At 41.1% G+C, this 10148-nt stretch overlaps 1 protein-coding gene across 1 annotated transcript in view; it reads right to left on the bottom strand.

Annotated features, from left to right (window-relative positions):
* Nucleotides 1–242: 242 nt before the first annotated feature.
* Nucleotides 243–10148, bottom strand: part of FHDC1 (FH2 domain containing 1) — a 31746-nt gene continuing 21840 nt past the window's right edge. Inside the window, exons 9-11 of the mRNA XM_039384654.1 lie at nucleotides 9181–9298; nucleotides 6829–6993; nucleotides 243–4325 (exon numbers count right to left, since the gene is read on the bottom strand). Coding sequence (XP_039240588.1) covers nucleotides 2280–4325; nucleotides 6829–6993; nucleotides 9181–9298 — 2329 coding nt within the window. The 3' untranslated portion in view covers nucleotides 243–2279. The remainder of the gene's footprint in view (nucleotides 4326–6828; nucleotides 6994–9180; nucleotides 9299–10148) is intronic.

Below are 10148 nucleotides of genomic sequence, written 5' to 3'. Positions count from 1 at the left end.
CCACAACATACAATGTGTACACAAAGTGCTGCATCTACCATCTAATGCCTTCCATGTTATACCCCAAGATGTGCAGAAAGTCCCACTTCAGAAACATTCAGAAACTGATGTTCAATTGCATGTCTCAGTACAAAAACAAATCACGATTTCTGCTGTAAAGTCTTTCCTCAGTCACCTACACCCAGACTCAGTCGCTTGAGATCTCCAGGACCAAAGCCAAGAGTATAACAGGAAAGAGAAAGTACAAACCTCATACCCAGTAAATGGGAACTTTATTAAACTACCGAGTTACTCCGAAATGTATAAATGTTCCATTAAATACAGTCAGTTTTCTTTTACACCGATTTATAGAAATTTATTTACATGTTCCAAACACATTTAAATTATTTTTCAAGCTTGCTACCAATAAAATTTGTTGTTTTTTCTTTTTTAAAAAAGGAAAAAAGAGAATAATCTGCTCTTGCAGATGTGCATACATCCACACAGATACAAATAAGAAGGGAGATGCTTTTTTATCTAACCCACAAGGGAGGCAGTATCCAAAAAGCTTATGGCATTTCAAGCAAAATATTTGCTCTTGCCAGAAAGTGGGCTATATAAATTCTCCCTGTGGGACAGACTCAAACAAGAGGCCCTATGCAATACTTCATGGTGGTTGGGTACGATGTCTGCATCAAGATTTGCTGGTACGTGGGAGGAGCTAAAGGTGCCTTGCCAAATTCAAACCTCAAAGCTAGCTGTCCCTGATACTAGCCTGTGAGAAGAATGTGAGCAATTAAATGGCTCATTCTCACTGAATTATGCTCTCCCAGCACTGAGGGATAAAGCAGACAAACAGATCTACCACTAATAAGTCAATGCCACTTGTCCAAAGAGATTTTCCTTTTATTTTTTATTTTATTCTTAAATGAGGCTTTCTTCGTAAATGAATAAAAGGCAACTCTTTAAATAAGATGCTTAGGAGAACAGCAGTTTCCCTACCTACCTACATTTCTCTTGGGAAGATGCACAGCATGCTGAATGAGTTTTCCCTCATTCTCTTTATCTTAGTATGACAGGAGTTAAAATTTGTATCTGCAGAAAAAAAAAAGTGTTTTTATTTTGCAAAAAGCTTATCAAATACTAGTTTAATTCCTTTAAAGTCTTTAAACATTAAAAGCCACATTTGAAGCAACCAAGGAGCTCTACAAAAACAGTGTCATGCGTAAGCTCTGTGTTTCATGCTAAATATTCTTGTTGACAAGGAGAGGGAGTGGAGAAGGAGGAGGAGGCAGGGAAACTAATGGCTCAACCAGAGCCATTGCAACATTCAAGTAATTTGGTAGTATATAAACCAGTGGAAACATGGAATGGTAAGAAAGTGCTCGGCACTACATTGCAGCCTTCAAGAGCTGAACTGCAAACATCCTGATATGTATCATAAATATATGGCACTTCTGTATGACCAAAAGCTGGCAGGTTTGCTTGTGATTAAAACAAGTCAGGAGTAGTCATCATCCCAATGGTTACAGATGGCCCTTCCAACAGGCACAGCCTCCAGCTGTGCTATTCGATGCAGCACCAGCCATATCTACGTGTGCATGCAAGACAATGCTGCCACATTCTTGGAGAACAAGCCTCCTGTCCAGCAGAAAGCCTTTTCCAGACACACATACACATTCATAAAACATGCTATAAATTCTTCAGAGAGGTTAAAGATAGCCACAAAACAGCAAATGTCTTGTCCTACATTTTTTTGGCCAGCAGTTCCCAGTCTGTCCAATTGCCAGCAATGGACTTCGCAACAGGCAAAAAGAGCTCCGAATCCAAGGAATTGAAAGCAATGGAAAGCACAATCACCTAAGTTTGTTTTCAGTACTGTTCCACAGGATTCATTTTGACATCAAGTAAGAAAACCAACCAGCACAAAGGCTTGAGTCTTAGGAAGAATCTTATGTACACAAAAAAACTGGCCTATATCCATGTTTTCTGTCACAAAGTGTTTCATCTTGTAGTTAAAACTTCTTAAAACTTTTTGGCTTTTGGTGACCTTCTGTATCATAAACACAAAGATTTGCTGTTCTGCTTGCATTCCATCACAGTAGGTTCAAATACATTCAAATTCATAAAAAAGGATTTAGACCAGAACACAACTACTTGACCTTTTCCAAAGTGTGCTGTACTTTAATGAGCACATGATGCCATTTATCGGCAATATTACTGTTTTAAGGAATTTCACTACACAGACATCCAGTGCTTGAACAAGTGTTCACATTGCAAGGTTAAAAAACACCTCTCCCTTATTTCAGTAATGGCTTCAGTATTTTACCAATTGTGGTCCGGTTTGCATCTTTCAGTTTAAGAGAGGCCTTTTCCACTGTTCCCTGCTCCTTTGGTGCAGGCTCTGCTGTAGTGCTGACGGCTTCTCCCTGCAGGATGCTTCTCCCAACCACTCTGGCACTACTCGCTCTCTTTAAGGTACTCATACTGTTCTCCTTTGGATTTGGATCATCAGAGGTTGCTGCTGGCTTCACTTTAGGCAGCCTCTGGGACACAGACCTTGTGATGGTTGGAGGTCTGGATGAGCTGGATAGATCCACTTTTGCACGCTTTGAAGAAGAGGCCACTGTATTCCTTGCAAAGTTTGGGACAGCAGATGGTGTTTTGGGAATACTGACTGTGGCAACCTTGGTGTCATCTGTAGGAGTCTGGGGTTTTACACTGGAGCGACACATCTTTGTTTCGTCTGTCTTTGATTTGACATTACTCCTAACAGGTTTAGAGCTTGGCTTCTTGAGAGAGACTCTGTCCCTCTCAAAATGAGCACTGCTCGAGGTGACAGTGCCCCTTCGTAACTTTGGCTCCTCTACTGACATGCTGTGCCTGTAAGGACTTCTTGGCAGTGTGTCTGTTGTGCCTCGGACGGAGCTGCGATGAGACAGCCGACTTTCCACTGTACTAGTTTCACGAAGGACTGGCTTGGCTTCTGGCTTTTTCACGCTGCTCGGTGCCCTGTTTGACCGAGAAATAGGCACCACTTTCCTCATACTTTCATTCTCAGAGGCATTCAAAGTTCTGACAGGTCTGGAAGGAGCTGTGTGGCTAGGGCGAGTGCCACTGGGTTTTGAGGAGCTTGGAGATCTATCTTTTAGAGAGTTTCTCTTTGGTCCTGCTGGATCTTTATTTTTTATGGGCTTTTCTTTAGGAATCATGTGCTTGCTATTGGCATCGTCCTTATCATTTGGAGAGGTGTGAAGAGACAGGTCCTTGCCAGAAGCAGAATTCAGATTTGAGAAGAGAGTTCTAGCCCTGTGTTGAGCATCATTCCCAGAAGAGCATGCTTTGACAGCCTCACTTCTTATTTCATTACCTGTTGATTTAAAATCATTTCCCTCTTCAGAGTCCAATGTCAAAGAACAATCAGTTGTTGTATCTGACACGTAGCACATTGGCCCATCCTCCCTACTTCCCAAAACACTTGTATCCACAGACATGGGGCTGCTGCTGCTGGGCTCTGAAGCTTCACTCTTGCAACCCACTGCCTTGGCTTGATGGTCCTGGGCCTCTCTGGAACTTCTGCAAGCTGGAGGCAGGTCGTCATCGGCAGTGCTCTGGGAACGAAAGCTTAGATCATCTAGAGTCTCCAAGTCTGTTCCACCACCATCCTCTAAATATATTAAAGGTGCATCCTCTGCAGGCTTTGTTCCTTGAATATCAAACTTATGCAATCCTTTAACAAGTTCACGCTCCTCGATTGCCAGGGCCAGAGCATTTAAATCTGTAGACTCCTCACAGGAAACGTTGGAAGTGTGCATGTTGTAGTCAGTGCTCCTCTGTGAATAATGGGCACCAGGACCAGCTGAGCTGCTGAAGTGACTGGGCTGAGCTGGAGGCACCTGCACTAGGCCACCACCTTTCACTTCCATTTCAGACTGTTGGTGTAAGTTCAAGGTATTTAAGTTGAGATCTCTTGTTTCTTTGGATTCAGTCCAGGCTACGTTTGGTCTTGCTTGTCGGGTGTTTGCACGGGGAAGGCTGTTAAACTTGTTTGGATCCTCGTCTTTTGAGATTTCCAGGAAACTCTGCAACTCCCTGTCTGCAGTAATCCCCAAAGAAAGTCGAGAGCGTCTAGAATTTGTGTTTCTGTACAAAGGGCTTTGAGGTCTCTGCTGCAAGAAGGGAAGAAACTCTCCAAGTCCTTTTTTGGCCAACATCTCCACATCATTTTCACTGCTGCTCCGCCCAAAGCTCCCAAGCTCTCCAGCTGCCCAGGATCGACGCTTCTCCTCCAGCTCCTTTCGCCTTTGCAGACTATGAAGTTCCTGCATCTCTCGCTCCCTGTTTTCCTAAACGGGAAAACCATAAATACATGACTCCAGAGGACAGTGTCCTACGCATGAGAACAAGACACGCTGCTTTATTGCTCCCTTTATTTCTTCCCATCGAAGTTAGCTCCTACTGCTATCACCCTCTCCCAACCTCCAATAAATATGCACACATGAAATCACCATGGCAACCACAGCCTGCAACTATTAACCCTGTGGAGAGCAGTTCCCCACATAACTAATGCTGTCAACACATCAGTCTGGTCACCGTAGGCAAAAAATGCACAAGTCCCTGCAAAGACCAGCAACGTGATCTATCACATCCAAGTAGATGTCAGGTCATAGAATATCCTGAATTGGAAGGGACCCGCAAGGATCATCGAAGTCCAAACTCTTGGCCCTGCCCAGGACAGGCTCAAAAATCACTCCATGTGCCTGAGAGCATTGTCCAAATGCTTCTTGAACTCTGGCAGACTTGGTGCTGTGACCTGGGGAGCCCGTTCCAGTGCCCAACCAGCTTCCACTTTTGGTCCAGCTAAAAAGTTCCTGCTATAAGATGGAGAGCTTCAAGTCCTCACTAAGTTTAAAGCTGGCAGTTTTATCAGGTGCGTAAACATCTATCTAATCATTACATTTGTATTTTAAGACAAACTTGTCTGACAAGCACGCAGTTAACACCACGGTCCTTCCATCCACCCTTACTACAATTGCAATTGTTCCTCAGCAAGTGCAATTTCTACACAGTGCTACTTCCCTCTATCATTACAGATTGGATATTTTGCAAAAAGTCATTGCTTAATTGCATATGGAAGCAAATAGAGAAGTTAACACAATGCCTCACAATACTTAGACATCAACTGACACCACTCAAGGACCATTTATCAATGTCTCACTCCAATTCTGGATCTCATATTCACTGTTGGCTTCAAAAACTGGCAACCACTGTAGAGAGGTTGCCCAGGATAGGATAGAGATTTTGGCAGCTAGGCTGAGGGATTTTGATTCAGGAAGCCATAGAAGAGGTAGTTTGTGTTTGAAAGACAACACAGTAACACCTTTTTACTAAAATAATTACCAGTGATTTCCTGCAAATATCAAAATTTAACTGTCACCTCTAGGCTTCAGATTTAATCCAGCTGTACCTTTGGTTGAGCTTTCTGGGTCACTTTCTGAAATGAAGAACCTGGTTTGCTGCAGCCAGTACAGCGGTAGTAAAACAAAGAAGTGGGAGGCTGGTCTTGACAGAGGGTTCGAAAATTACATAGTTTTCCAGCATGTTGTTAAATCTGTTCTGATCATTGGCACACTGTTTAAAAAAAACACACCTCTATTTGTCTGAAGCACTGTCTAGTTTGATCTTCCCACTGTTGTGACAACAGAAGAGCTGCATAACTAAAAGAAGTCACCTGAAAGCTTTCAGTAAACAAAAGCCTAATGCTTTTTGATGAATGGATTAATCTACACCTCTTAAGGTAGATTTGAGACTACACTGGGTTCTGAAAGATAAGATGCATTAGAGACTTAAAAAACCTGAGCAGCTAAGAAAGGAAAAATGTCTGTGGCAGATAGCTTGCTTTCACACGTATGGAACAACAGAATGAATTCTTGCCAAAAGCTAAAGCTCAGTTTTAAATACTGCATTGTAAAGACAAATGGTTAAAAAGAGGTGTAGATATTATTACCATCATATTCCATATTAGACGCAGAAAATTTTAACCCCACCCAGAACATGTTTTAGGAGATTTTACTCAAATGAAAAATCTATTTTAAGCACATAAAGACATGTTAAAAAATGGTAAAAAAATGTTTAAACATTTGAAATATGTGCATATGGCCATTGTGGTACAAGTCATCTCTTTAAACTGCTGGTTTTGCAGTCCACACATCACATTCATTTGTCAGAACTGCCATCTTTATTCTGAATTGTTCTCTTAATTTTGCAGGAACAGTGGTTAGTCCATGCTTAGTAAGCAAATCTTCTCAATATTTCCAAGTAAGAGTCTGATTTGTCATTTTTTAGAGTGTAGCTGCTTACTACGGAGAGAAAGAAAATCCCCATTGGACCTCAAATTAATAGCTATCCAACAACCACTCGTAATGTGTGGCCATGAATTAAATCTCCCAAATATTTGAACGTATATGCATGAAGTCATCTCTTGCTAAACTGACTGCAGTAGTGATCACCATGTGGTTTTGTACATTTGTATAATGTCCACACACACGTGTAACTACGTGCTGTCTTGGGTGGCAAAGCTTAGGTAAGCTAATGGTACGGGCATGTTAGCTGAACATCCTGTCAGCTTGCTAGGAATCCAGATTGTTCTCTTTTTTTCTGAACTAAAGCTGTTACACAAAGTGCTGTCAAATGCAGATTGCATAAGGCACAGAAATAAAGAAATGTGTGGATCGAACTAATTCATACTATTTATAAAAGCCTAAAAATACTGGTAACAATAGGTAGACTTTGCTGAACCAAAACTGTAACCAATGCCTCCTTCATCTTGGTATACTTCAGCATTCTTACCTTGACAGCTGTGTTGAATCTTATGCAGAAGTCCCTAAATATCTGGAAACACTCATCCAACTTCATAGTTTCTTTGTCTTCACAGAAAAAGTCAATGAGAGCATTTCCCTCCTTTTGCAATTCTCGTTTCTGGTGTTCAAGCTCCTTTAGATGTCTTACAGCAAACTGCAGCAAAAACCATATACAGCATGAACCACACAAAAATTAAAGTCGCTACAGGTCATGTATATATTAGGAACTTATAAAGTTCATGTTCCAACCTAGAACTTATTCCCGAGCCTGGGAAATTAACATTTTGAAGGAGAACTCCTACTAATGAGGAAACATGTCGTTTCAGCAAACAGAGTAAAGAAGGTCAGGAGAAATGGATAAACACCAGGAAAAAGTCCAAAAGCCCTTGAACAAACTTAGAACTTTAATTTTTAGATGAGTAAAATCAAAGACTGTACTAGGACACTGATAGATCACCAGGGAGCCCCTTAAAAGTTCTTCATTCCTTAGTTTCCCATTTCCCCTTCAACTTTCGACTAAGCATAAAGGATTAATTTCCCCTCCCGACTCTTCCAGAAAAGTACATTAATAGATTCATGGATATACATCACAAAATCAATTCCTTCCTAAGGTGACCCTAGACCATGATAAAAAAAGGTTTTCATGCCAGAAAGGCAAGGAACTGCTGGAAATATGTATATTTTAAGACATCCAGAAAATGTTCCCATAAACTAGCACTTTGAATCATAAATGTAGAGCTATACAGACAGGATGGGAGTAAATCAGTGCAAAGAGATTGAGGAGGAAGAGAATAAGGCTGTGATTAGACTCTGAGCAGCAGAACTGCTTAAAACACTTTGCTCAGATGCTCCTGTCTCCTCTATCTGCATCACCAGCCACTCGCTTCTATCCTCGCCCATTGCCAGATCTGAGACCACATGTGATTTAAAGTAACCTGATGAGAAAAGATAATTTTCAGACAAGTATGTTCTCAGAATCTAACTCATGGACACCTAAATACTTTTGATAATGTAATACTGGGGTGGGAAAAGGCAGCTGGAGGCACTGATGACCATTTGAGCCAATCCTGCTTTCAGGAAGTTACCTGGAAGATTATACCAGTAGGGTAGGAACAAATATGACTTGCTAGTCTTAAGAAAAAAAAAGAAAAAAAAAGGCTCACAATAAAACCTGGACTGAAGATAAACTGGACAAATGATAAAAGCATACATTGAAAATTAGTCCCTCCCACATATTCGGTACTTTATTCATGAGGGTGAGATAATCAAAGCTGACTTTTATATCAGCTTGGCTATCACCTTAATTTAGAAACAAAAAATGGAAGTGTTTATGTAAGGTATGCATTTGTAAAACGATTTTTTTCCCAACATTTCTTTTGGAATGTGGCCTAAACAAGGTTGTAGTGTTACATAAAACCAGCTATTAAATTTTTAAAAATCCCAAACATGTTAAAACATAACATTAAAGAGTCTGGGTGCAATGGATAAAAGCCAACAATTCAGAGTGAATGAGGACAAGTATTTCAATCTTAACCCACCCCTTTCTTCATCAGCTTTTCATCTCCTACAAAACTGCAGGGACTATTAACTATATTTGCTAGTGGAAAATCAGGGCAGTTAAGTTCCGGATCAACACCTGCCTTTTTACTTTTAATAATTATCTATAACATGAAACAGAAAAATAATTTAATTGAAGTATAATATGTATTTCTCCAAGCATCACCACATACTCAGAAAATACCAAGAACTCTGCTTTAAAGTTAAGTGCTATACATATTCAGGCCTGTAAAGTCATTGCAGTACTAAAAGAAAAAAAAAAAAAAGGTGAACCCACCTGGAAATAATGGAATGGCTCACAATAAGACACTGTGCTAAGGATAAATTAGTAGAGAAAACAGTTCCTTAACCTTCCAGCTGCTAGTATCTCTTCAAACACCCAGCAACAAAGATTTATATTTACTGCACAGCCTCAGCTAAAACTGACGTGCTCCAGTATAACGTAACACAGAGATACTACATTTTGGGCAGCTGCAAAGTACAAAACCATTGACCACTCCAAATTGTCTTATATTTTAACTACCGATCTTCATCAGTCACTACACATGCATTAAACATGCTTGCCTAACAAGCCTGGGGCAACGTACACTCAGTATCCCTCCCTGTAAAAACACAGTCCAACACTCTTACTTGACAAATAGGATGAGGTTGGAACACCTTTGTACAACTGATAGGGGAGCTGTATTAAAATAACACTTCTGTTTATTAACATGTCCATACAAATTGAATTCATCTGAAGAATGCTCCTGCATTCAGGTGACACTAACACCAATATCTTACAAACCTGGAGAAAGCTTTCCATCTGGTGAAAGAGTTTTGGGTCTCGTCGGATGCTGTCTTTAACAGATCTTGCCTTGAGGGACAGCGAGTGGAGCTCTGCTTCTACATTATCGATGGATAACCTAAAAATAGCATATAAGGAGAATGTTTATCAAAGGAGAAGGAGTGGCCCACAGGTTAGCCACAACATGCTGCAAAAATGGATGTTTTACATGAGGTGCAACCTGGCCATCAAACAAGACCTGCCTGTTCAGGAAATCTCTCCAGAGCAGACACTGAGGGTTAGGAGAGAGATAAGCACATTTCTTCTTATTTGCAACCTCAAAAGATTCCCATGGGGTGTGGTTTCACAGTTAACTCCAGCCAGTCCTACCCACCCTTACCACGAGAAAGGGTAATGCCACCCTGCGTCTGAGCAGATGTTCCTTTTCTCTCCCTGGTGCCTGTGCTAGCGCTCATTTTCTAGATGGCCAAGCCACATCTGTGTACCGAAAATTAACCTAGGAAAACGGAAGAGCCAGTTTGCTTCCTTTGCTTGGTCCAATTGATTACATCATTGTTTGAGTACAGGAGCTGCCACAAAAAGGGGGCCACAGGGGACTGTCAGCCAGGACTACCCATTTTGGCAGTAGCATCTGGCATCATGAAATTGCATGCTACATTCTTCTAAGCAGTCACAGCAACACAGCCTACACAGTATAAACCCAACAGTCATAATATTTCATCCTTCTACTATGTACCAGAGCTGCTCCTATGGAGAGGTAACTCAGAAATTGAAGATCACAGGAAGGAGCTCTGATCTGATGTAATCTAAGCGTTCTCCTGGGAGACCCACGTTCCATACAATGGGAGTTCCCACCTAAATCTCTCAGCCACTTTGAGAGTAAATGCTTCTAAATCTATGGCATTTCCTTCACAAGAGAACTAGGCTTTATCTAGGAATTGAAGCACTGTGGTTTCCCAAATGCTAAA

Source organism: Pipra filicauda, unplaced genomic scaffold (assembly GCF_003945595.2).
Source record: "Pipra filicauda isolate LSUMZ 115617 unplaced genomic scaffold, ASM394559v2 scaffold368_size711631_pilon, whole genome shotgun sequence".
NCBI lineage: Eukaryota > Metazoa > Chordata > Aves > Passeriformes > Pipridae > Pipra > Pipra filicauda.
This window is presented reverse-complemented; position numbering and strand designations above follow the sequence as displayed.